The following is a 26,375-nucleotide window of genomic DNA, read 5'->3' as shown; positions in this document are numbered from 1 at the left end:
GTTGATCTACCATCACTTTATGCTGATAAATGTTGAAAAATCAAATTTATTTGTTAAAGCTTAAAAGAAATATTGAGAAATAAGATGTTTTGTTTTTTTTAGCAAAATTACCAATACAAAACTAATTTCAGTTCTCTAATAAATGTTATAAAATACAATTAATTGTTGCAAAAAAAGTACAACAAATAATATTTGCACCTAAATAGAGAATGTATTTCTTTGTCCCATAGTTTTTCCTGTTTAGGCACCAAGAGGAAAGAAACGTATAACAAGTAGTCTGTTTTCTATTTTCCACCTACACCGCTGCTGTATTATTATTTTAGATTTTCACAGAGTAAATGTTTGACTTCATGGCTGATGTATTATTATTTTATCAATAATTTGAATTAGCTTCATCCAGGATTTAGTTACAAAATCCTTGTTGAAACAGCGTCTTGTTCAGAGCACTGAAAGCTTCTAACAGCAATATTTACATGTGTTATATTTGGGACCAACATAGAGTGACTGACTGATAAACACCAAATCAATGTCTTGCAAACTTCATAAGCAGGGTCATGACCCTCCTTATTGAGATTTTGTCCCATCAACTAGCATTGAGCAAAGAACCGACATTAATATTATATTTGAGATAATAAAATGCTTTTCTGTTGCCTTCAGTACATAATAGGAAGAGTACTACTGTCTCCCCTCAGTTAGCTTTGTGTCTCTATCTGAAAATCCTTGTGGAGAATTAGCTTTTGATCATGCCTAGTTTTGTCTAATTAAGGAGGCCAAATATTGATGGCTCTGTGTCTGTATTTAGCCCCCTGCTGCCCAGCGGTTCCATTATTCATGACACTCTATCTGTATTTTCTTTCTCATTAGGTTATCCTCAGTGCTTTATTTTAAGCTGACACATGGTGATTAGAACCAGATGAAAAAGAAATTACACACTGCTGCATTAATCTGTGCAATCTTGCAATATGATCACACAGAAACATTATCCATTTAAGCCAGTAAGAGTCTCTGCTTGGGTTTAAATAGCCCTGCTGCAGCCTTGGTACTTACGAACACAGTGCAAAAGTATCCGCACCGCTTGGAGTTTCAGCTCATTATTTCACGTTGGACCCACTAGACGTCAGTGTGTTTCACTGGAGGTTTGTGTGCTGGTTAAAGTCAGAGCAGCACACGGCGGCGCAGTGAAGGAAAAAAATACTTGCGGTTTTCCAATGACTGGTGAAGAAGCAGGGAACAGTTGTTGCACGCAGAGTCTTTCCCATCTCGGCTGCTGAAAGCTTGTGACTCATTTAGTGTAGTCACGGTGACCTGGTGACCTTTCTCATTAGTCTCCTTCTCAGCGCTCGGGTCAGCCCGATTTAAGCAGGTTTGCACATGTGCCACGCTCTGTTTCTTGATGATGGATTTAACTGAATCCCACGAGATGTTAGATCCATCCACTGACTTCTACTTTTCAATAACCTTTTCTCCGATTTACTTGGGGCGTTATTTTGTCTTCACGCTGTAATAGTAGCCAGTTTCACTGATTAACCAGTGAATGGACCTTCCAGACACAGGTATGCTATGGTCAGTTCAGCCACACCCAATACACTTAGGTGATCTTCATTCACCTCAATGTGAAACAACCGTAATTCCCAAAACTCTTGAAAATACCTAAGTATAAGAAGCACCAACCTTAACAAGATTAAAAGTACTACATTAGCCACAGTTGTCTATTAGCCACAAGTCTATGTTGCCACAAATTGCAACACTGGGTCATTTACTCTGAAAGATTTTTAATAAAATATGTACTGGTGACACACATAAAAACATATTGTAAATTAATTTTTCCTAACAGTGTCTCAAACATGACTGCTGAAAAAAAAAAAGAAGAAAGAAGTAGCCTACTGGGAAAAGTCATTAATGGCTCTCTGCGTCTTCCTCCTGCGCACTAAAACCACTGAAGTCGTCTTCTTCAGTATTCAAATTGAACAGCCTCACACACACTCAGTCTTCCTTTCATTGTTGCTGTCAATGTCACATTTGTCTTCAGGCAAATTTGCCCTTTAGCCTGTGCTGTCCTCTTCATCACGCAGTGTTCCAGCCTTTCGAAACCCTTTGTTTAAGCAACAATGCTCAAAAAGCGTGTGAAAAAAAAAAAAGAAGTAGAGGCTTATAGTTTAGAAATGACAATTCAGTAGACCTCTGATGAATTAGGCCAGTCCCTTAGAAGGGACAGAATATTTGTCCATTCATCTTTATAATACATATTTTTATTTAATCGCATTTTGTAGAAGATTATTTTAACTTTTATTCAAGGTTTGTTTAATCTTGTAAATTTCTTCATCAAAAAGACAAATTCTAAGCAGCCCAGGCTTGCATTTTGGCTTTACATTAATATCTACAGCCTTTTTGGTGTGCCCTTCAGAACAGCTCTGGTCTTTTATTTTTCTGATCCACGTTCAGAGTGCCACACATCAAGCTGCATGCTGTTTTTTTTTAAAAGGCTGAATGTCAGATGAGAAGCCACCTTTGATACTTAAATAGGTGCAAACATGACCATAATGCAACGTGGGTTCAACAAATGAGCATGATTTTTGAATATTTTGGTGAAATAAGCAACACATTGTTTGTTTTACTATGTCACAACGTGGAGGTATGCAGTTGTACATTAGACAGTTGGTTTTAATCAAATTATATGACCTCATCTGATATTTTTTATATGTTTTTTAGCAACGACAACATTGGGCTGAATACTTTATTGCAAAGGTCATAATCACGCTACTGTCTTCTGTGACGTCTGACACATATCTAGCACTGCTTTGCCAGCTCTCTCCTTACACCTGTCACCCCTTTCCAAGCTTCCTAAGAAAGGTTAAATAAAAGATGAAAAAAGGAGGCTGACATCTGATGGAAGTGAAACCTCAGGGTATCATTCATAACTCCACAGAGCGTCACATCTGGCAGTCTCTTGTAGATGGTCTCGCTCAATACTCGGCACGCTCTGCTGTGGAGGTGTAATGATCTCACACGGAAAATTCTTTAGCATGTTGAAATGCATAGTAAAAGGAGCATCTTCCTAAGACGTCAGCTTGCGGAAATGCCAGAAACACCGTGGACTGAGATGTTTTTAACAAACGAGTTTAAATCCCATGTGCCATGTCGTGCTCTGATATCTGGTAAGAATCATTTAACATTCTCCTTTGTAACATGGTGCAAATTCGAGGCTAAACTTGACTACCACCGCACAGCAATATCCTCTTGTTAGTGAGTTTAACTAGGAACCATGCAGCACTCTTAACTTCCCTCCAGTTTCAAAGCAGTCCCTGCACTTTGAACCCACAGACAGAGGATGCCTTTTTTTTTTTTTCCTGCAGCATTATCCCTGCGCTTGCAACTTTGTGAGTACTGCAGGCACATAGTTTGGACTGTGTGGGCGAAATTCACAATATGGATGCCTGTTAGACATACATACCCTGACACAAGGTACTGCTCACGAAGGTTTCTGAGTGAAAATTACATGGAAAGCATCTAACTTGCAGAAAAAAAACCTGAGCTGGTTGAGAAATTTTAAATATTTCATCATACAGAATAAATGCATCCATTATTACGGCCTTTTAAAAATAGTCGATCAAATCATGTGCACTTGCACGCTTGGAGGAAATTCTGTACGTAGACAAACTAGAGGACAAGAAAAATTTTGCCTTCACAAAAATAATTTGCAAAAATAATCACGTTCCTTGCAAATTTCTGAATATTTTATTATCCAGAAACTCCAAACATATTTTATTGAGATTTCACATAAAAGACTGCCACAAAGAGCATTATTGTGCCAAAAACGTATTTGGATGTTTTAACCTTTTGTTGTTTGTACAAATTATTATTATTCACATGTTTTTAACATTCTAATAAGGATTATAGAATTGTATAATTATAATGTGAGGACATTTGAAAAAACATTTCAAGTCAAAGGGTGTAAATACTTTACCCAGGCGCCCTTTAAAATGGGGTAAATAATCACTTGATCCTCTTCAACCCAGCCAGCATTCTGGCACCTAGACAACACATAAATGCCTTTGTGACACACAAATCAATCAAAAGATACAAAGGCTCACGTTTGCACCTCGAACAAAGGCGACAGGTGCCTCAGCCACAACATGAGCGAGAAGCATCTGAACGAACAGAAAAGGCCCGCACACAACAAACGAGCCGGCGATGGAGTCCTGCAGTGTGAGGGGCCTTTCTGTTCATTTGGATGCTTTTCACACAAAATCACTCAGTCAAGTCAATTACATATCCTTTCCACCTGATCTCATTTGGCTATATCTATAAAGCCCACCTGTCTGCAGAATCAATTTTCTTAATTCCAACCTGAAGCAAAACCAGAGAACTGTCAGAGCACTTCAGGGACAAGAGTTTCGTCTGGTTAAGGTTCTGACTCGTCAATCTGTGCTGGCGAGACGGCGCCGAACCACCCGTGGATCAGTACTGGTCTAGGCTCCGGTGGTAACGGGTGTTTTATGTGAAGAGAAGTGGGGCCAACTCCTCTCAAGATGAGTTTAAAGCCTTGACTTTTTTTTTTTTTTTCGGGTTTTAAAAAAAAAAAAAAAGTGAGCTTGGAGACAGTGTGGTTATATGTTGGCCTCACATGGCATTCACCTCATGACTTTCACAAATAAGATCAAGAAAAAAGTGCTTAGAAAAAAAAATCTAGGAGGGGATTTCAAATTTTTTTTTTAACATGTAACCACACATCTGCCCCCACCTTGTCATCCACCAGAGGTTGCTGTTGCGTCATTAAACACCCAATGGCACAGATCCCTCTTTTTACACACCGTGGAATGGTAAACATAAACAGCTGGCCTAAGATATAGTGAAGAGAAGATATAAATGCATGCAGACAGAGTTACACTGCAGCACCTAGAAGAGAATTTACATGTGGGTGGAATGCGGTCGTATTTTTCATTTGTCGACTTTGCAGTGAGAAAACGTTGAGTTTAAATTCTATTACTACAACACTGCTATGAGAAGTGTTAACATTTCTCGTTACAAGGTTATCCTCATCGTCCTTGTAAATTCATCACCACTGATTGAACATAGATGAGAAATGTGTCGTTTATCACATTAACTATCATTCAAATTAGGGTTGTGAATTCTGATTCCCTAAAACTACTAATTTATTTGTCAAGACCATATTTGTTTGAGCAGCTGCACTTTTGGAGGATGGTTTTGAAATTCTGTTGCAGATCTTTGTTTCCTCAAATCACCTGTGGGTTTCCTTCTTCGTAGAGCGGCACGCTGAAATAAAAGGATGTAATTTAATCAGAGGAACCTCGATATTCAGAGTAATTGTTAAATTATTTTCCTCGCAATGTTATGCCCGGAAGTGCATTTCAATTCACACAGAAGTGTATGTTCTCCAAACAACATTTTTGTGTGAAAGTGTGCTCCAGCGTTGGCAGGAGGAAATGAGTCATATTTGCCAAAAATACACATCTTTGAAGTCGGAATTAGCCTAAGGAGATGTAGTTTTCCCTCAGACGAGCGCAGTCATCTGTGGTTGAGCAACAACTGCGCGTCTCATTGATATGATCGGAGAAGCAACACAAACAAACTCTGCATTCCCAATATTTCACTTTCGTCTCAGGCCTGCGGTTCTGATGGCAGATCAAACTGCGGCTCATTAGACTTTCTGTTTCTGTTCTGCTGAGTCGTGAAGCGCCACGTCCGCTGCCCGTATTTGGATATCAAGTGTTATCTTTATTAGTAGTTTTAATGCATAAATCAGGATTGCCAGGAGCAGGTACTCCCAAATATAAAAGGCAAAAGAATATGTTTTGGTTTGATCAGCTGCCAGGTTAAATATGATGCGGCACAAAACTCAATACGTTTTATTTGAATTTGATGTGATAGAACAGCAACAAAGACTAAAAGGAGTGCATGAGAAGGATGTTTTTCCACAGTTCTGTGCAAAGAAAAATCTGAATAGTGTGGCATGTGTTTACGCCTCACTTTACTCAGCCCATGCCTCTAAATAAAATCCATTGCAAACATCTAAAGTCACCTATGAGTAAATGGAGAACACTGGCGTATAATTTCTTCAAAGCATAAATCCAACTTTTCCTCAGAAGTTTGGTAGAGAACATTAGTGAACAAACAGCATCATGAAAAAAATGGTCAAATCTGAATAAAAGATGGACTCAACCAAATGCAGAGGAATCCTAGAAGAAAACCTGTTGGGAGCTGCAACAGACAGAGAAAGGAGACTCAGGTGGAGGTTCACTTTGTACCAGGGGAACGGTCCTAACCGCACAGCCAGAGCAAACCATGTCAACAGTGACATGGTTTGGATCAACACCTTTTGTATTACTAACACCATATGATTATCTGTGGCAGGACTTGCAAGTTGTTCTTCACAGATCCTCTCTTTCCAAGGAAGAATATGCAAAGCAGGTGGACCACCACCTGTAATTGCTGTAAAACAGGGTAATACAAAGTATTAACTTGGAGGGATTGCATAGAATTATTCAGATTTTTCAAATAAAAAAAATACCATAATAACAAATCGTCCTTCTTCCACTTGAACATTTTCAGCATTTATTTCAAGTTGCCTACATTAAAAGTGTGTGGTTACTCTGTATGCATACTGCAAGGCTCCTGCATGCCAGCTTGTCCAAAGAAAGGAAATTATTTGTTTTACATCCAAAAGTGAGCCATCAGATATTGCTCTAAGCATGGATGAGGGAGACTTGTGATGTCCTGCATGTCTGTTTAAAAACGTACTTGACCAAAACGAATGTTTCATAAAATTACTCGTAGCACGGTGATGTGTGTGCACAGCATCTTCGTGGGAATAAGGTAGAGAACTTATCTGTGTAAATGTGACTTGTTTTAATAAGTGTAACACTATGATGCCGTTTACTAAATGCTGCTTATTTCAGTTGCTACATATTTGTCTCTCTTTATTCCTTCTGTTTCAGCCAGAAATGATTTGTTATTATCCTTCCTCTCCATTAGTGTGGTTTTGATGGCATTTCTCTAAACCCTTTGGGGTTTTGTGGTTTCCAGTTTAATTACTGAAGAAATGTTGGCATACATCCACTCAGTATCTTTATGCAGCTTTTGATTTGTCATTGAAGTAAAAGGCTACTTTGATCATTTTCAAGGAACCTAAACTGCACTTGACCATCTCTAGTTCAACATTGCAGATATGTGCACATGTTAAAACCTCAAATTAACAATTCTGCATGAACTTTTAAATTTAGGGAACCTTTATTCTTTGCATATAAACCCTCAGACATAGACAGCATTTCCAGCGCTATCTTTTTAAACACGGATTGAAATATTCCAGTGTGTTTATACCACAGTTTGTTCTTGGTTTAGCATTTATTTGAAAAAGAGGATTCTTAGATTTGATTAAATCCATTCATCCTATTATCAGATTAATATTGTTTTAGTTCTTTTTTCAGAACGGGGTTCATCAGGGACTGACTGTTTTTGTTCAGAATAACAACCATTACTCTTTGTGATTCGTAACTAAAACTTGCACTTACAGAAAATTTTTCAGAAACTCTCATCTGGTCCCACTTTATTGTACTTCATCAAGCGTATTAACCAACCTCTGCTCTCTCTGGTTCACACAGCTCTGATTTCAGATATATCAAAGTATGTCGCTGCTGAGCTTGTTCCTGTAATAGATGTGCAGATACGCACAGTGAAGTGTGATTCACTGAATGATGGTGCAGTCTGAACGAGGCGACCTTGCAACTCCTGGGGCTGCTTGACCCAAATTCAGAGCTCCATTTTCCTGTGAAGGGTACCACACAGGCACAGTGAGCAAAGCAGGAACAGGGTGATAGTGTGTGCATCCTTTTTCATTTAATAAAAGAGGTTACCTCCATAACTCTACAAGCTGATCAGTGATGATGGTCAGTATGTTCCTAGTAGAAATGGAAATGTACCCAGATGGCGATAAATGGTTTTCTGCAGAATTAAAATGTAGATTGTTGTGGTTTTTTATTTATTTATTTATTTTTTTTCCCCCGCAAAGAGCGATAGAAGGAATAAAACGTCGACAACAGAGGATTCAGGAAAACTGTGCTTGTTGCTGCATGCCCGCAGATTCACACAAAGGTTTTATCTATCCAAGATGAACTCCCCTCTCATTCATCGCTAACCCCTCCTTCTTTTCTTTTCCCTCCACCCTTCCTCCAGGGATACACCTGTCGCTCGGGTCATGGCAGCTCACTCTCCAAATTTTGGGGGATTTCCAAAGACAAGGAGCAAAGATGATTCTCTTCTGGTAACCGATCACAAAACACTACCAGGTAAGTTCAAATTACTCTTCATTTTCTTCTTTGGTCTTAGTCTCAGTCTTTTTTTTTTTTTTTTTTTTTGCAAATAATGGTACTCGAATAACAAAATCCTTCTCAAATGACACTTTAATTTGGTAAAACTTTGAAAATGGATCTTTCAGATTTTATCCACCTGAAAAAAAATTTATTTTAGAGCATTAAATGAGTAAAGCAGAGGCTGTCTGTGTACAGACTGCTCTTTCTCGTGACATAATGGCTGTATTCCTGTTTTATGGCTGCTCATATTTGAAAAAGTTATGTTTTATGGATTTGAAAACAAAAATTACATTAAACTTAATGGTTTGAAAGTGGTACTGCTTCAAGGTCACAGATTTTTTTTAAATTTTTAAACTATACTTGTGGTCAAATGAAACAACTAAAGGATAAAAGATTAAAAATTGAAACAGAAACTTCACAACAGTTCAGGTTAAAAACCATCTTCAGGGATTACAGAGTTCTTTGAGCTCTTCATGCGTCTGCAGGTCAAGCATATCCGTATGAAAAATGTACCTTTTACTTATTACAATTTTAATTATTACTATGTTTTTGCTCAGTTATGGTGGCGCAACAACAAACAATTTGTTGTTAGCTGTCAAAGCCAAACTAAAGGAAGCAAATACACTCGCGTTCCTTTCAGTTTTGTAATTTTCCTAAATCGTCGTTTATTTGTTTCTTCTTGATCTGCGAGGGACTCTTATGCTTTCACGTGGTGAGACGGATAAATAAATGAGTTGCTTTAAGTTTCGAAATGTCAGGATACCATATAGCGTTATAAAATGACAACGTGAAACCTGTTCGTGTTTGACTTTTAGACAAAGCAAAGAAAAACACAAACGTTTTATGTATGTCTGAGGATAATAAAAGTGGTTCTCATGATCCTGGAGGGTCCCGGCAAACCAAAGCCTTACCAGTTTCCCAACTGCGCAGTTCAAAGTCTGTCCCCTGTAAGCAAGTCCCACCTGTTGGTCGGGGACATTGACGGACGGGTGTGCTGTTTTCTTTCTAGACTTGCAAAATATGTTGAGTCATGAAGACCGGAGGTCTTGACCTTTCTGTTTCCTGTGGCCTCTTCCAGGATCAGCTGCCTCTGTTACTTGTTACGACACCTAGCTCTTAGTTGAACTCTTCTGGGTAAAATTTGACGTTTCTTCTGTTCGTTCAGGCTAATGGATCTAATAAGTAGTAGACGACGTTTTAACAAAATTGCTGCTTTTTAACCAACCTGTTTTTTTCAGTGCCTCTTGTTGTTATGTACTTATAACAACCCCGGCCTTCAAATCCCTAACACTTTTCCTTTTAATTTGGGAATGCAGATTTTGCAATTTGACCGGTTAAACTACATTCAGGAAATGTACAAATGGTCTTCTACTTGTTATTTTAATGAACATACAGAGCACCATGCTGTTACCTTCCTAAATATCCTCTTTTTGCTTCCAGCAGACACACTGAACTAAATCCCTGTCAAAACAAAATGCTTTTAACTGCTTCAAGAAAGGAAATCCTCAGAGTCCTGAGTAAACACGGGCACAGACAGGTGCGTAGGGAAGCCCTCTGAAACACTGAACGACACAGAAATGCGCATGGTTCTTTAAAATCAGTGGCGTCCGTCCTTCTCATTGGAATTTGGAAGAAAAGTCTGGGAGGTCTCGGGTGTGTGTCCCTAAATTCAAACCCACACCTGCGTGTCACGTAGACGTCGAGCTGCAACTGTAAATACTTTGTGTGGTTTGCCGAATGTCCAAAATGTTCAGCTTGTATTTGATGAAAGCTTATTGTTGATCTAGATCTGGACCTGAAGGAAGGGGCGTTTAAGACCAGCATATAGAACATTACCATAATCTATGTGATGGATGACAAGAGCGTGATGAACCCTCTTTGGACTTTTTTTTGTTATAAGAAATCAGTAACTCTGAGCATTATACTAATCCCAGGGACTTACTTCACTTCAGTGAGGAATGCTGCACCTTTATTTACTTAGGTTCCCTTTTAAACTGCACTGTAAGAAACGGCCTGGGCAATTTCATGCAGTTACATCAGCTGATTATTTGTTGTGCAATGACTAGAAGCAGAAGAAAGAGCAGCTAGTGAGGGTGGAAAACCATTTTAATGCTTAATAAAAACACACCTACCACTAATTCCTATTGGAAATATGAATGTCTGACATGAACGTTTCTCTGGGTACGAATTTAATGCGCAATGTTCATTCTGAATGGGGAGAATGTGCTTGAGGTGAGCTGCAAAGCCGATATAAATGAATGAAAACTGTTGCATCGTCTGTCCAATTATGGATGAGGTGCTCAGTTTGTTCCTCAAATCTTAATTTTTGCTTGGACAACTAAAAATTACGAATACTTGGCTTAAAGTTTCTTCCTTTAAATGATAAAACATCTTACTATAAGCGCCGTAGAGAGCTACCATTGTGCTGCTTTTTATGCATAAGCCAAATTCAGCAGTGCAGAAAAACAATGGAGAGGAACAGACGACCACTTTATGCACATTATGGAAAACAAGATTTGAAGGTTTTTATATCTCATGCATGTATTTAAGAGTTACACAGTTTGCTTGGTCAGCACTAGAGTTCGGATGAGGATTCAGTTCTGCCTAAATGAATTTGATGATCTGAAGGAGTGAACTTTGGTTGTTTTAAAGCGGGCCAAACAGAACTGCCGTGAAAGTGCCCTTTGATTCAGGTCATAGGAACTGGATGTTCAGGATCAGTAGAGGTGGATTTCTGCTAAACAACTGAGGGGGGATCGACAATAAGCCTGGACATCGTAAACATCACAAACAAGAGAGGAAGATCAAGGGTAGAAAACCACTAAACAGAACCTTTATGGCACCTATCATGGAAACATTTTTTCAGAATTTTTTTTTTATCTGAGTCATTTAACCAGTTCCTTTTAAAACACAATTTTCCCCAAAGGATGATAAAATAAAAATTGATGATCTGGTCGTAAATGTTGATGTGTGTGTGTCTTTGCTTAAAGCCTTGGAGCTGCAGATGTGAGTGTCAGATTAATTGCATGCATGGCTCCTTACTTGTTTATGCACACCCACACATTCTCTCCCCCTTTCTTCCTCATTTTCTCTTTTTTGAATTGACAGATGTGCGAAATGCTGGCAACCTAGTCCTGTTTGGGGGGAAAAAAAGCATTGTTTTATCTACACCACTGAATCTGAATTTATCAGTCTTATTTTTGAGGCAGTAGCCAACAGTATTACCTTCTAGTTCACAAAAAAAAACAAGTTTTCATGGAGATATGACGATATGGAGATAGCATTGCCTAGAAGGAAACTGAGCTTTACTTTTGTTCTCTTTTACTTCAGATGTTTGCATAGCCTCATTTAATCCTATAAAACCAGGTAAATGTTTCTGCAGAAAAAGCTGTGTGTGGCTTAACTATGCCTGGATGAACATCCCAGTGCAGCCAGGCTCAGGTTTCTGCTCCATTGGTAATAATACCCTGGAAGGAGGCAGGTGAGAAGAAGGTCATGGTATTACTGCAGCTGAGTCATGATGCCATCTGGATCAATTTATCTTGTCAGTTAAAATGACTACTTTCAGCTGGCAGCGTCACTATCACGCCTTGTCTGGTCCTGACTTATTCCAGTCGATCAGTTTTAGGGGAGACTCTTGTGTTTCAGACATAGAGTCAGCTCTTGCTTACTTGAGATGCTTCAACTTTAAGAAAAGAAAAGTGTCAAGTGTGTACACAGCTTTCTGTCTTAAGAGGCAGCGTTTTCCACTTCTTGAAATCCTGTCCTTCAGTGGCTGTTAGAGTTAATGAAACATGACACCTAGTGGTTGTGAGCGTGAACTGCAATACCTTATTTTAAGAGGTCAGAGGTTAATGTGTATGTGTACTTGGGTCTATTTTTAAAATGTTCCTCTAGATTATGCACATAATAATAATAATAATAATAATAATTAATAAAAAACCTCAAAAGTGTAGCGTACATATATTTTCCCTTTTACTGGCCCAAGGACATCTGATAAAACCAAAATGTAAAAATTTAGCCTTACGTGCAAAATGCTGTGTGTGGTGGAAACCCAGTAAACCATGTATCAATGTGTAAGGATAGCCCAGGACCTAAGTCCAACATAAATCCAAACACATAAAATGCTGAAAACCTTGTGACATTTTTAAGTCCACCCCACTTACACCACTTCTTTGTGTTGATCTATCACAAAGAATCTCAATCAATATGAATATATCATAAACATGCAGCTGCAAAGTGGCAAACTGCGAAAAAGACAAAGGAATATGTTTACTCCTGCAAGACACTGCATAATATTCTGGGCTTCACTCTCTAATTTTATCACCCTGGCATAAATCCTCCTCCAGCTGTTCAAAGCAGTCATCCTCGTCACTGTCAACCCATTGCTGTGGCCTCGTGGGTTAGTTGCAACATCTTCTGCATTCATTCCCACAAACCAATGAAAGCAGAGACACAGGGACAACCGAAATGAAGGCAGTAACTCTAATCTAGTTTTACATGAGCACATCTGAGAAGGAATGCAGAAACTGAAAAAAAAAAGATCTGAAAGAATGAGTTGCTTATTCAAGATGACAAGGGATTTCAGAAGGTGAACATTTTTGATGTGCACACACACACTCACACACACATACATACACACACACACACAGAGATAAAAGAGTTCTCAATTTTGTCCAGTTAAAGATACAATTATGAAGTGATAAATCCAATTAGATCCTGTAAATCACCTCTGCGTGCTGGAGGCCACTCTCAAACAGCTGCTTCTGGACATTGACCCAGATACCCATTTGTTAGCACTTCCATAGGTTTATATATAGGCTCAGCGATGTTGATTGTATTCTCATGTTGTGTACATTTGCACCGCTACTCTGTCTGTTTTTTTTTTTATGTGTTGCCTGGGAAACACTTCGTGCACAACAATAAAAATGGCCGTAAAATTATTACTGCGTTCACAATTTGATAAAAATAAAGTCTAACGATATAAAGTTGAGCAAAAATGGAGAAACCAAGTCCAATTTCAGAAGGAATTAATTAGGCAAAATGCAGTATTTATGAGACAAGTAAAAAAGAAAACAGCTGGGGAACTCCAAAATCAGAAAAGCCCTAAGAGATTGGCAATGGAAGAGATGCGATCCCAGGGAAAAAACACAAATCCCCAGAGACAATGATGAGACAGCTGATGAGACAGATACTGGCAAAGACGGAGAAAAACAGGGGTGTGGACAGCTGACGATTTAGATTTTCTCACTTGTGGCGACTCTGTGGTCTTTTAATAAAACTCGGGTATTGTCTCGTGGTCTCTGTGTTTCCCAACACCACAGTTTACGCACATGTCAAGTTCATTAAAGCAGCTGTTTAATTCATTGCTGCTGGATCCGGTTACATTCCACTTTATTATAAAAATTCTTTTATAAATAAACTCTTCGGCTTCCTCCTACTGGCCGGTTTTCTCCCCTTCTTTTGCATCGGGTAGCATTTTTCCCAACCTCGGTGAACCGCGATGTGTTTACTCTTGACTGATCACGTGTGACAGAAAGCATGGAGACGTCCCCTCCAGGCTGCCTCTTTCTCTCACACACCTGTTGTCCTCAGATTAACCTAAAACAACACTGTGTGTGTATGCAGCAGTTTGCCTCAGCAAGCATGCGAGCTTCTCTCCGTTTCCCATGGCCCGTGGCAGCAGGCGGTGTTTTCAGATACAGCTTTCCCCAAACACCATTGTGTCAACAGCGGGGCTGACCCAAACATCTAAAGTCGAGGATTAACCATTACATGCCGCCTCGGTGTAGTATTTGTGGGCATTCTTGCCACTTCTTCAATCCAGTGACCTTGTGAAAGTCACTGGCCTTGATTTAGTTTAGGATAAAAGTTTGTGATTTAGTTTTGCCTTGAAGAGAAAAAGGAAAGGGATCAGGATGGCGTTCTCAAGCCTGCAAGCTTCTCGCTTTTCCCTCCAAATACAACAACGGTCATGACGGGCGAACATTTGAATTTTACTTTCATCAAAGTGAAATGTTACATGTCTCCAAAAATGGAGATTTGTATCACTTAGTGCATTTGCAAATAGAAATTTTGCTTGCTATATATATTGATTTTGAAGAAATTGCTTGGTGAATTTTCCGAGAGCCTCTGGTCTTGCTGTGGAGTTTAAAGAAAAAACTTGAGCCATCAATTAGAAGGTAATCTTTAACTCAAGGTGGAGACGGAAAGGGGGGAAAAAAGAGCGAGGGACTTAAAGTTTCCAAAACACATTTTCTCTGCCAGCTTCTCACATCAGAACCTGCCACAATAAAAGCACGAGGCCTGCTGAATTTTAGCTGCCTGTCCACACAGCTCTCATCGTCAGTCCTTCATTGTAGCTTCGGACTGATGGGTTGGGGACTGATGGTTTCTGTTTCAAATAGTCTTTTATTTTTTACTTTTTTTTCTACAATTTTGCTGGCTAGTCTGAGAGCTGTTGTGAATTTAGCTCTTGCTTTCGACTCTGAACAACTACCAGCTGTGGCCAGCTGAGACTAAACCTCACTCTCTTTGAAACAACGAGGATTCAACCAAAAACATGTGTAACTGGTTAGCTTTGATGCTTTAGTTGACTGCCTAGAGGGATTCACATGTAACAGTCACTGTTTTTTTTTTTTTGTCAGAAAAACACACCTCTTTTGCATCAATACTCCACAGAAAAGGGATGATCTCAGTGTATGTATTTTAAGACCATCTCTAGGCAAAGATCTTGTTAGAAATAATAACAAGAAGGTTTTTTTTTCTCTGCTATTTGAGTGTCTGGAGTTCATTTGTATCAGAATTTGATGTTAAGTCGTGACAAAGGTAGATTAAGCCCTAACAGTTGGCGCTAAAGCAGTCTGTTTCCAAATATACATTTTGGGACTAAAAAAGCACAAGGATGGTATTATCTGAATCAGGCACATAAGGACCTCAGTGTTTTTGTGTGTTTATTCAGTTACAGCTCAAAAAGAATGGCTCAATTTCTCTTTTCCGTGTGAAAATGTGATGTTTTATCATGAAATCCCAATGGAAACAATGGTGTTAAATGTGACAGCAGTTTAAAGTGAAAGAAGACAACAATGAAGTCATTCAGCTGGGATGACTGAAAATATAACAAACACACATGAATACATGAAGGCAAATGAAAGTCAAGTACAGACAACAACAAACATGCCCAGAATCCTGCTGACATCTGGAATGTTGCTAACTGTGCATTCTTTTCAGGAGACGCTGACGTTTTCTTCGGCAACTCAATGGAACTTTCTACTCTAAACATGCTCCTCATTGGCTTTTAAAGGCGCCAAATAAACATAAAAACACCCCACACCTACTAAGTGGACAGATAAGACGCCCAAGACACATACTGCTTATGTTTTGCGAAAGCACATGTCAAATACCAAACCTTGGTTTCCTGCAATCCTTACATGAAAAGACTAAGCAGGAAATTATGTCACAGTCACAGGCTCAGATCGCCAGACACTGATAAGGTTTCTCCTCCTGGGAAAGAGAAACATGCAAGAGATAGATCCCTCTTTTGTCCTTTCATCATGTCCCATCAAGATATGTAAAAAGCTACCCGGACATCCTTCATGGAAGAAAAATGTCATATCAATGTCAAAGAGGCTCTTATGCAGAAATCTATGTGAGGCATTGCAAGATTACAACTCTTTACTTGAACAAGGCCCTAAAACTAGCAAAACTCTTTAGTATGTCAACGCTCCAATATTAATATAACACCATAAAGGGGTAAACTGGTATTACTGCATAACTATCAAAAATAACAACTCCAAAACAAGCATAAACCCACAATTCACACAACAACCATGACTTAGAAACTACCATTAGTTTCCCCCAAGCTAGCTAATCTCCATACGTAGCATGAGCGGCAAAACTATCATAAAGCCTCCAAACTAGCATAACTTCATGATTTACACACACCCCCAAATACACACAATTTCTGACATGCAAACAGCTTATTGCACCTCAAATGAATTAACCTAAACGCTAAAGACTTGTTGTGGTCAGATAATAGATCCATAAAATAATCCTGGGAGTAGATTGCCAGGAGGCATGTTAGTTTTCCCAGACTTTTAATGGCCGCTGCTATGAGTATGTGATGTAGGAGTCATTCTTTATAGACTGTCAAGACATTCATTGCTATTTCAGTCCGTATGGGAGCTCGTGTGGGTAAACGCCGGTTTGATGTGAATCCTCGAAGGGGTCCGAATTACATTTTGTTCTCCGGGGGGATTCCTGTCTCATCAGGAAAGAATTGGACATGGAGCACGAGGGAGAGTAGTTGGAGCACTCAGGTTCTCAGCTGTCTGTGTTTGTGCACAGAAGTGTTTATGGAGGGCTTGTGTGTTTATGTCTGTGTTTAATAAATTGCAGAACATGCACAAACCGGTAAGGGTGTGTGCGGCAGATTTCCTGTCCGGCCATATTTCCGGTACTATTGACGCTTAATCCTTGTGTACGTTCCTCTGTCTCAGTTTTGTCTGGTGCACAGTGTGTGAGTTATTTATGTGGTCTCCAATCCCCACACTCACTGACTCATGAAACAAAGATCTGCCCTTGATGGTGTAGATGGACAGCACATCTGGATTCCATGGGCAGAAGTGTATGCGTGCGTGTGTGTGTGTGTGTGTTGAGGGGAGAAAGGGGGCAGACTGTCTCCTCTTCCTGAAGAGAAGACAGTGAGCAATACTCTGAGACAACAATTTGTGCTTGTTGCTGGTGGTCAATCTTCTTCTTTTTGTTTCTCAGTGCTGCTTTTGCCCAGTCGCTGTCTTATATTTAAGTCATGAACACTGACATTAAGTCAGAAAATGGATGCCCGCAGTGCTTTAAGTGTCGTTCTGGCTTGTTTTGTGACCTCCTGGACGAGTCTTTAATGTGCTATTGAAGACGTTTTGGTGCACTGAACACTTATGCCTACGTTAATCACTGTTCCTTGTCCATGGTAATTCTTGATTTAAGAAAAGCAGTTGTGTTTTCACAAAGGGCAAGGTTGATTTGGGTAACTTTGTTCCCCTTAAAAATGAATGAATGAATGAATAAATAAATAAAATAATTAAAAAAACTTCTTGTTTTTACTTCGCATAACTTTGCTCGATGATCTGAAATGTTTAAGTGTGACAAAAAAAAGAAGCAAAAAACAGGAGTGATCCTACGTTGAAAATGCTTTTCAGTGTACTGTACGTCTTACAAATCATGTCACACCAGTGCGCCTTGTGGCTTGGCTAATGTGAAAATGTTTATTTGTTTGTCCCGGTGTGACATTCAATGACAACGCTATTTGATTCTAGCTCTTCATGGCATGATGAAAGAGAGACAATTCAAAAGCAAATTTCAGTGGCATGTAAATAAAACTGTGTAACTCATAGAATATCAGTTTCACAGCTTAGGGATAAAGGACAAATTAGCTTCAACAGAGTGCGAAACAACTCAGACTGAAGGGGGAAAGTTTTCTTTTAATACTTTCAGCTGAAACCTTACCTGAATCTTTGATGAAAAGAAATATTATGTTTCCTCAGATTTTATTTTTTTTTTTGTGTGTGTGTGGAAATATTCATGGATTTCCATGTAATTTCTGGAATTCAAATGGATAAACACTCAGAGGTGGAGGCCAGCTGTTAGCGAACCACCAGAATCACATGCATTCTCTGGGCTTTAGCCCAAAAAATAAATAAATGCTGGCCTGTCAATCTTTTTACACATGGAAAGCCACAATAGTGAATTCTTCTGCCTGCAATGGCAGCAGGTCCTGCCTGGGTTTCATTCAAACCTAATATAACTTGCAGCCTATGGCGGGGCATATACAGTACTTTCCTCTGATCTTATGCAGCGGTATGACGGCAGTCCTGCTTGGCTTGGACCGCGGCAGGGAACCTTCTGTGGTCTCTTCTTTTGACGCTGGGCTAACGCAGGTCAGTCTGCCCGGCGGACAACTGCTGAAGAGAGGAAATGAGAAAGCCTCGAGCAGACAGTGGAAGTCTATGAAGTTAGAAGAGAGAGAAGAAAGACTGACTTAGCCTCCTAAAAGCTGTCGGGGAGTAAAACACAAAGAAAAGGGGCCAAAAATGAGGGGCTGGATTTCTGCAGATCTGGGCCACAAAAAAAAAGAAAAAAAAAAAGAAAAAAGGTGCACTTCCTTCAAAGTGTGCTGATGCATGGGGAGGTTTGAGTGCACGGCAGAATGGGATGTGGAAATGTTTCGATTCCTATTTGGAGTACAGTTAACAGCCAGCGACTGTTTCTCTGAATGCTTTGTGTTTGGGATTGTGACATATTGCGTCTGCGGGTGTGTGATAAAGCATGCGCGATAAAGAGAGAGAGAGAGAGAGAGAGAGAGCAAAGAAAATCTCTGAAAAGCCTGGAGGGGGATTTTCCTCTGAAAAGGGAGCGCTTTTCTCCTCCCCCTCCCTGAACTCCTTTCCCCCTCTCGCCCCCCCAACCCGACGCTCAGAGGAGCTGGGGAAGTGAACTAGAAGTGAAAGAGGAGCTGGAGGATCAACAGGCAGCTCAGCAATGCACGTCTCTCTATTCCACAAAGTTAAAGTGCGTGAAGAATGGGGCTGACTTTTCTTCTTTTTCAATCAAGTCGACTCACCGTCATGCGGATGCTCTCCAGGCAGTCTCCGGTGGGGATATGCTAAACATGGCAGGTCTCCAAGCGCAGAGCCAAGTGGAGCTAGGTAAAGAGGATTATCAAGATCCAAAAATGAAGAAACTTTCTGCCCGCTAGAGGAGGGGGGGGAAACTCCAGCAATCATGGTAAAGTATCATGGAAACGTCGCCTCCTGTTTGTCCTTCCTGTTCATTGTTGTTTTGCGGTTAAAGCGAGCAAGTGCTCCACTGACCCATTAACTCAGACCTTGTGTTTTTTGTTGGACAAGTCTGCGGCTTTGCGAAGCATTTGTGGGTGAAGTTTAGCAGCCATGAATTGTTTACCCGCAGATCCTCCCCGCCAACAAAAATAAATAAATCACCACGAATAACTTTACTTTCTTTTGCATTTTGACCGAGCTCCCAGGATCACCGAGTGTATTGTACCACTTCACCTCACTTGCTCTCTAGGTAGTAAAACTTATCCTTACAGCACACAAAGTCTGCACAGTGTTGTTGTAACCACGCTCAGTGAAGGTTTTTGTTGTTGTTGTTTTCTGAACTCACTTGGTGAGACAGCTCACAACATCTGAAGCTTTTCAAGTATTTGCCTACTGGGAAAGAGAGAATGAAGCTCATTGTCTTTTGTGTTAAACATTTGAATCCTTTTGGGGTTAATTGACGCAGAAACCTCAGGATGTTGAGCACCCTTTATCTGATTTGACTCCTTTTTATGTGTTCAGTTGTGGCTCTCCAAAAAGTATCCACACCTTTTTTTTTTATGAGTGGTTTAATCCCAGTTACAGCACTGTTAATTTAACAATAACAGGTTAGCCACATGATGGGAACGTTTTTATTAACCTGTGGTAAAGCAGTATCTTACAAAAGTATGCATGCCTCTTAAATCTTTTCCTATTTTGTCAAGCTACATGCAAAAACCTTTGGGATTTGATACCCTTTAAAAAAAATCCAATGCAACTGGCTGCCTTCAGGGTCTGCATGTGCGTATGTGTGTGTGTGTAACGTGACTCAATTATAGCAGAGGTAAGGCGACTTGTAGGAGCTCTGGAAGAGTTGCAGCGATCCCAAGCTAATGTGAGAGAATCGTTTAACTATTAGTAAAGGACTCTACCAACATGACCTTTCTAAAAGAGTTTCAAAAAGTCCAGTAGCGACAAAGTGACAAAAAGTCTAGTTTTTAATTTTACACAACTGTCACAAAGACGGCAATAAAAAAAATAAAAAATAATGTGGCAGAAGTTGTTCCAATCCAATTTGACAAAACATTCAATTTCTGGCCAAGGTGCAAAACACTGTGGAGAAAAAAAAAAGTATACGTCACATTTAGCATCCACAGTGAAACACAATGGTGGCAGTGTTATGCTATGGGGAAGCTTTTTTTTTTTTCAACAGGGACAGGGACGCTGGTCAGAACTGATTGGAAAATTGATGGAGCTAAATGCAGAGAAATCCTGCTGGAAAATCTGTGAAAGGCTCCAAAAGACTAACAGAGAAGAATGGGACAGAAGTTCAACCTCTGTAAAATCACTTATGAAATTGTTGTTCATGGACCATCCCCATCCGATCTGACTGAGCTTAAGATATTTTGCTAGAAAATTGGGCAAAACTTTCTGCATCTAAGTGTACAAATCACTCAGAGACATACACGAAAATACGTTTGACTATGACTAAAGTCTGAAGTAGTTTCACATTGAATCAAGAGGGCTGACAACACAAAGATCCTGTTCTGTTCAGATTTTTTACTCTTAAGGAATCCTGCAAACCATGCGTCATTTTCCTTCAACTTTGTAGTCGTGCGCCGTTTCGAGCTGATTTACAATACAATTCCTACCAAATGTTGTTTGAATTTAACAAAGTGTAAGATATATAAGCGTATTTTGCAAGGTCTTGTAACTGTAACCTCTTTAACTTCCTTTACTGAAAGAAACATCTGAGTTGATGAATCTCAGTCAGACTCCTTATCAAAAGATTGAGTCAAAAGTCTAGACTGCAGTTTATCTGCCTCCGTATCCATAACTGCATACTTGTTTAACCAGCGTTCAGGCCCAAGGCTGTTTGTTTTGCTTAAACATGAGTGATTTTTCCCTTCATGACCACCCTGACTTACAGTCATTTAAACCTGAAGAGTCTAAAGCATCTGATTACTGCACCGTGTATGAGCAGGGCTTTCTATGTTGGGTAAACACTTAACAATGGAACAAAACCCAGATCCCTTCTCACTGGTGTGCACTGTACCTGCACTTGGTTACGGTTTGACATCCATTAGCAGCGGTCTTTCAATCAGGAGTATTAAGTAAGGTCAAGGACTTTCTTCAGCAAATCTCAAGAGAAGAAAATTTTGTTCCATTTCCTTGCTAGAGATATAGATTAAGTGCAGTAATAACCTGCTGTAAATGAGCAGTAAGGTTTTCAGGTCAGTCAGACATGATTATTCATTATTTATTTGTGTTAAGTCATCAATTGACACGAGAAAGAAAAAATACACAGAATGCAGTTTGACTTATGGTCTGTATATTGTAACCCGACTTCATGCAGTCACAGCTGCAATCCCCTCTCACAGCTATTAGTGAATTCCTGCTTTGGCTAAAACAAGTCACATCACATCTTTTCACATCATTTCACTTCCTTAATTCTGAAAACGCCATCCCTGGCTTTGCTTGCTCTGCATTCACTTTGCAAAGACATGCTGAGAAAATAAAACTAAAAAAGTTTGGAAATTATTCTTAATCTTGTAATTAAGATATTCATATCAGAAATCTGTGGCTTATTTGTGATCTGAGGTTTTCCTCTTGCTGATTTCAGATTTCTTTTTAATAAACAATCTATTTTGCTCTGAGTGGCTAGAAATTATTCATATAATTATTTATATTATGAGAAAGAGGAGGCCGCGTGTGTGTAAGAGTAAACAAACAATTTGATGACAGATAGTTTACATTTTAAATTATATATTACATTAGTGGTCAGTACAGTTAGCGTTGCTATTATTACTAACACAGTCACTGTATTTATTCCCTAGAGAATGTAGATTCTTACCGTTGACATTTACGAAAGGTTGCCAACATTTAATCTAACATATTCCACAACATATAGAGCTTGAAACTAGAAAAGGTTTTCAAAAACTTTAATTTACCCATTCATGGTCCGTCCTGGTATTTAGAGAAAGTTTTGCTCTTTCTGTCTCTCTCAGTGTAAATAAACCTCAAACAGGTAGACATTATAAATAGTTTCTTCAATTTCTGTGATCGTCACACCTCACTGATTCAGACTTTAGCTGACATCAGTATCAACCTCCACACCGAAAAGTGTTGTTTCTATTGCAACCTGGTAGTCTTTTCTGTCTGAATAGTTATTGTAATTTGCCCTGTTCCAGCAGCATGTGCCCCTCTGCTACGACAAAAAGTTTTACTAATATTAATGTTAGTTTAGTTTTTAAGTAATGCTAGCGGCACCATGCTAAGTTTACCATCAGCAATGAAACCATGCTGAGCTTGAATCGGTCAAAAAATAGTCATAAGTCTTATTTCTTAGCCATTTTTAAAAATAAAATATGGCTAAAATTAAGGGTCAGAAAATTGCAGATGTTGTGATACATATAATCTGTTTGTCCCTGGAAATAAATTATAATAAATCTGGTTTCTGTCAGTTAAGTCAAGATACAAGTGATTTCTCTTGTATATTGGACAATTCATTAATTTTACATAATTGCAGCTGTAGGAGCCACGGTTTGTTACATACTGTATAAAATATTTTTTCCCCAGTAACATAACAAATAACATTCAGTCTGTTACAGGGTTAGGTTTTCAGATTTTATGTTTATTTTGCGATTATCCATAAGTGTTTGCGTGAACACGATCTGTGGTTCAACACCGGATATATACATGTACACTTACATGCTAAGGTTGTCAGATCAAGCTACTCAGATTTTATTCTTTTTTTTCATATTCTTTGCTTGATTGTTGCGCCGTATCATTTTCCCCACCACTGATAAACCCACAAAGCAAAGGCTTGCCACATATTTTCAAAACCAGAGCAGAGCAACGTATTCATGGGAAAATCTTCATACTCTGACTGTCAGTGTACAGCATGTAGTAATCAAACACAGAGAAATACGTTGGAGCTATTTGGCATTTCCTTCCCATTAAAATTCACACAGGCTACCAAATCTTTTCGTAGTACATTCACAGAGAAATATCTAAAGTTTATCTTCAGTGTTTGCCAGACTCTTTTTCTTTTATCTCGAGGTGTGTTCTGGCATGCTGCTGGTTTTCACCAAACACCTTTGCCAGGTCAATGTATTTTTTTTTCTTCCATTTTCTAGTTGAGCAACAGATGATATGAAAGTAGTTTATTGAGCATTTCATAACATCTGGTAGCCGTGCACACAATGGGAGCATTTTTGAAGCACTTTTTTGACTTCATACTTGTTCTGAATTGCAGCTGTGAGTCAGAGATTGTTTTCTCAAAAGAGACGACAGCAGATATTTCAGCTGGATCCTGACACATTGAGCTCATTGTTTTGAGACAGTTTCAGAATGACTGCCTGTTGTAGTATTGTTCAGACCCGTGACATTTCCAGTCTACATGCTAAACTAGTGTGCACTTAAACTTCTAGATATTGTATATCACATGATTTTCACCTTATAAACAAGTTTTACATTACATCCCAAAGATTTGGCAGTTTATTTTTTTCTCTTTTATTTTCCACTAATTTCAGATTCCTACTGAAAAACAAAATGAGCAACATATTAGTGCCTCCTAATAAACAGAGATGTGTTTCTATTGACTATTTTTATCGGTTGAAAAGATTTCAGATGGCAATTGACTCTGCTGAGTTAAGCAGGAGACAAAGCTGTCTCTTTACTAGGCAGAAGACACTTAATGTGAAAGAGGGATGAGAGACACTGGCCGCATGTTTTTGATTATATGAGTATGACTAATCCTGTCGTTTTGATTACGACCACAATTGCTCTGAGACAAAACCTCATTTCAAATGTGGTTTGCATGCGAAACCAGTTATAGAGCAGGTTTTTTAAGCCACATGTAAAAAAAAATCATGCTGAGTCAGACATGGAGAACCAAATGACTCACTTCAAGTCTGCACTCACTTTACCTGAGTACAAAACGTATTTCCTCTTGACTGTGGTTGTTGCCATCGCAATCCAAACGATTTCCTGGTAAGCTGCGTCATCTTATACTTTATGAGCTTGGGGTCATTTATGCTTCACCATAGGCTAAATCCTCAAAATGCAGCCGCAACAATAAGACGACCTCTTTAAGTGGTACGGTAAATGTTACTGGCACCAAATGATGAAATGAGATTTTAGCCATATTATTGGGAAGACTATAAATTCTCTCTCGCTCCCCGCCTTCCCGTTTTATTCATAAACAGTATTCCAAAAAATAAAAAATCCATCATCAGCAAAGAAAAACCCAGACAAAGAGCAGTTAAGTCTAACACCTACAGGAAACAATAAACCAGATGAAAAATTTGGCATTATCAGTGGGAAAAGTGATGTCACTTTTGTCACGTTTCCTATTTTGCCATGTATGCTAGCACACTGAAACGGAATGTGGAAAAATATTTTGTTGAACATCAATTCCTGTCACATCTTTAAAGTATGTGATGCATGTCTTTTTTTGGGTTGCGCATGTGTATCAGTATCAAAGGTGTGGAATTCAGCTTCCTGCTGCTTCAGGAAAGTTTTGCTTTTGCCATTATTTTGTCTTTTTTTGTTACTTGAGGGTTAATTGGCGATTTCAGATTGACGTTTAATGTACAATGTCAGATAGATAAGCTGAATCAGTCAAAAAGTAGGTCAAACCATGTATTTCAGTTTTAAGAATTATGCATGCAGGTGTAAGTGAATTGTCATCACTGATGAGGACATAGCACAGTGTGACATTAAATGTTATCACAACAGTGTGGCTGGGATATATAGTAGCTATTAAGCAGTGGCAAATGTCTTATAGTTCTCACAAATCATTTATATAATGTCAGTTTCTATTTTCCACTGAATACCCCAAATAATCACCTTCCTAAAATAATGACCTATTTTTTTTTTTTTCTTTTGCAAAAAAAAAAAAAAAAAAAAAAAAAAGGCAAAAAAATCACTCTTTGAATTAAGTCATTATTTTAGGAAGGTGATGAAATGCTGCCACACAAACATGATGAAAAGTGGAAAATGTTTTGCTGCTAATATATTCCTTTTCATCTCTGTTATGTTAAAAATATGAGTCTAATATTATAACAAGATGTCAGGCCCCTTTAATACGCAAGTTTTAAATCTCCGCCTGGATGTCTCTGCTTATTTTAATTGTACGCAGTTCTTTAAATGTCTTGTGAATAAATATATTTGTCCATTTACCCATAAAAACGGGAACTTCCAATATCTAGCAAGGTATTTTCGCAAAGTACCATCTATTAAAAGAGCGACCCTCAGATTAATTTCACCCCCTGCTCCGGCGGGAGTGAATTTACCGTAATAACCTGATATTGGCTGGAAAGAGCAATGTCTCCCCTTTCAGAAACCGTTGGAAATTTTCAGATAGCGCCAAGTGTGGCGGAATTACGGTACTGCAAATTTGGCTGGACCGTCGGCGATCCGTTCGGTCTGGAAGGGTTAAAACACACATCTTCACATCTGGGCCTGTGATAAAAGCTACAGTTCACTTCATCAGACATAGTTAACTGCTGCCAGCATATGAATATTAAGAAATATCACAAACATACAGTCTAAAAGGGAAATCACACAAGGGAAGCACTTCAGAGTCCAAAGCAAAAATGAAGCTTCAAGTTCAACTTTGGGCTCCAGGAAAAACATCTAACTTCCAAATCTGAATTTGTTTATTGGCTGACAAAGTGAGCAGTAAGGCAAGTTAAAGCAGGCACAATATTCCCATAAAAAATCTGTATCGGTTACCAAATTCTCTTTATTAGTGCTGACCTGGTTAGCTTTTGGGCAGATCAACAAAACCAGACAGGGAGAAACCAGGCGGTGTCAAGTATTTTACGGCACATCTTTCCTTAAGTGCCACTTTTGCCTGGAGGTGGAATGAGAGCACACTCTGTTCAAAGGAATTTTAAGAGCCAATCGACAGGAAAACATAAACAAAAATCCTTTCAAAATGTCACATCAAGAGCTGCTACAACTTAATTGAAGTCAATCATCTTAACATTTATGTTATAGGCAGTTTTTCTTCTCTAAGCTTTAATCGTTGCAGCAAATGACAAAAAAAAAAAAACCTCACTGCCAATGCATGCCTGACAGGTTGTTTATACTGTGGCTCAAATATGAGGTGAAACTTTCTTTAGCCTGAGCCTGGGGCGGTGTGCTCCAACCTGCAATTATTTGCTCACTAGCTAACTTAGCAAAAGGACGGTGGGGCTAGAGGCTAAAATGGTGGGGAAGAAAA

The 26,375-nt window shown here is 39.0% G+C and overlaps 1 protein-coding gene and 1 long non-coding RNA gene across 4 annotated transcripts in view; one reads left to right on the top strand and one right to left on the bottom strand.

The window, feature by feature from the left end:
• Window positions 1-1,713: 1,713 nt before the first annotated feature.
• On the bottom strand, window positions 1,714-25,966 carry LOC107836475 (uncharacterized). The gene is made up of 4 exons (XR_001662379.1): window positions 25,397-25,966; window positions 24,068-24,072; window positions 9,239-9,249; window positions 1,714-1,724 (listed from the first exon to the last, which is right to left on the bottom strand). It is a non-coding gene; the product is annotated as an uncharacterized LOC107836475 (long non-coding RNA).
• quob (quattro b) overlaps window positions 18,799-26,375 on the top strand; it is a 35,963-nt gene continuing 28,386 nt past the window's right edge. For 2 of the 3 annotated variants that reach the window (XM_016672502.1, XM_016672501.1), the window contains exon 1: window positions 18,799-19,109. In XM_016672502.1, coding sequence (XP_016527988.1) covers window positions 19,107-19,109 — 3 coding nt within the window. In that variant the 5' untranslated portion in view covers window positions 18,799-19,106. The remainder of the gene's footprint in view (window positions 19,110-26,375) is intronic. The other variant, XM_007554199.2, reaches the window with a different exon arrangement.

Source organism: Poecilia formosa, unplaced genomic scaffold (assembly GCF_000485575.1).
Source record: "Poecilia formosa unplaced genomic scaffold, Poecilia_formosa-5.1.2 Scaffold62, whole genome shotgun sequence".
Lineage (NCBI taxonomy): Eukaryota > Metazoa > Chordata > Actinopteri > Cyprinodontiformes > Poeciliidae > Poecilia > Poecilia formosa.
The sequence above is the reverse complement of the archived record's forward strand: the minus strand, read 5'-3'. Positions and strand labels throughout refer to the sequence as shown.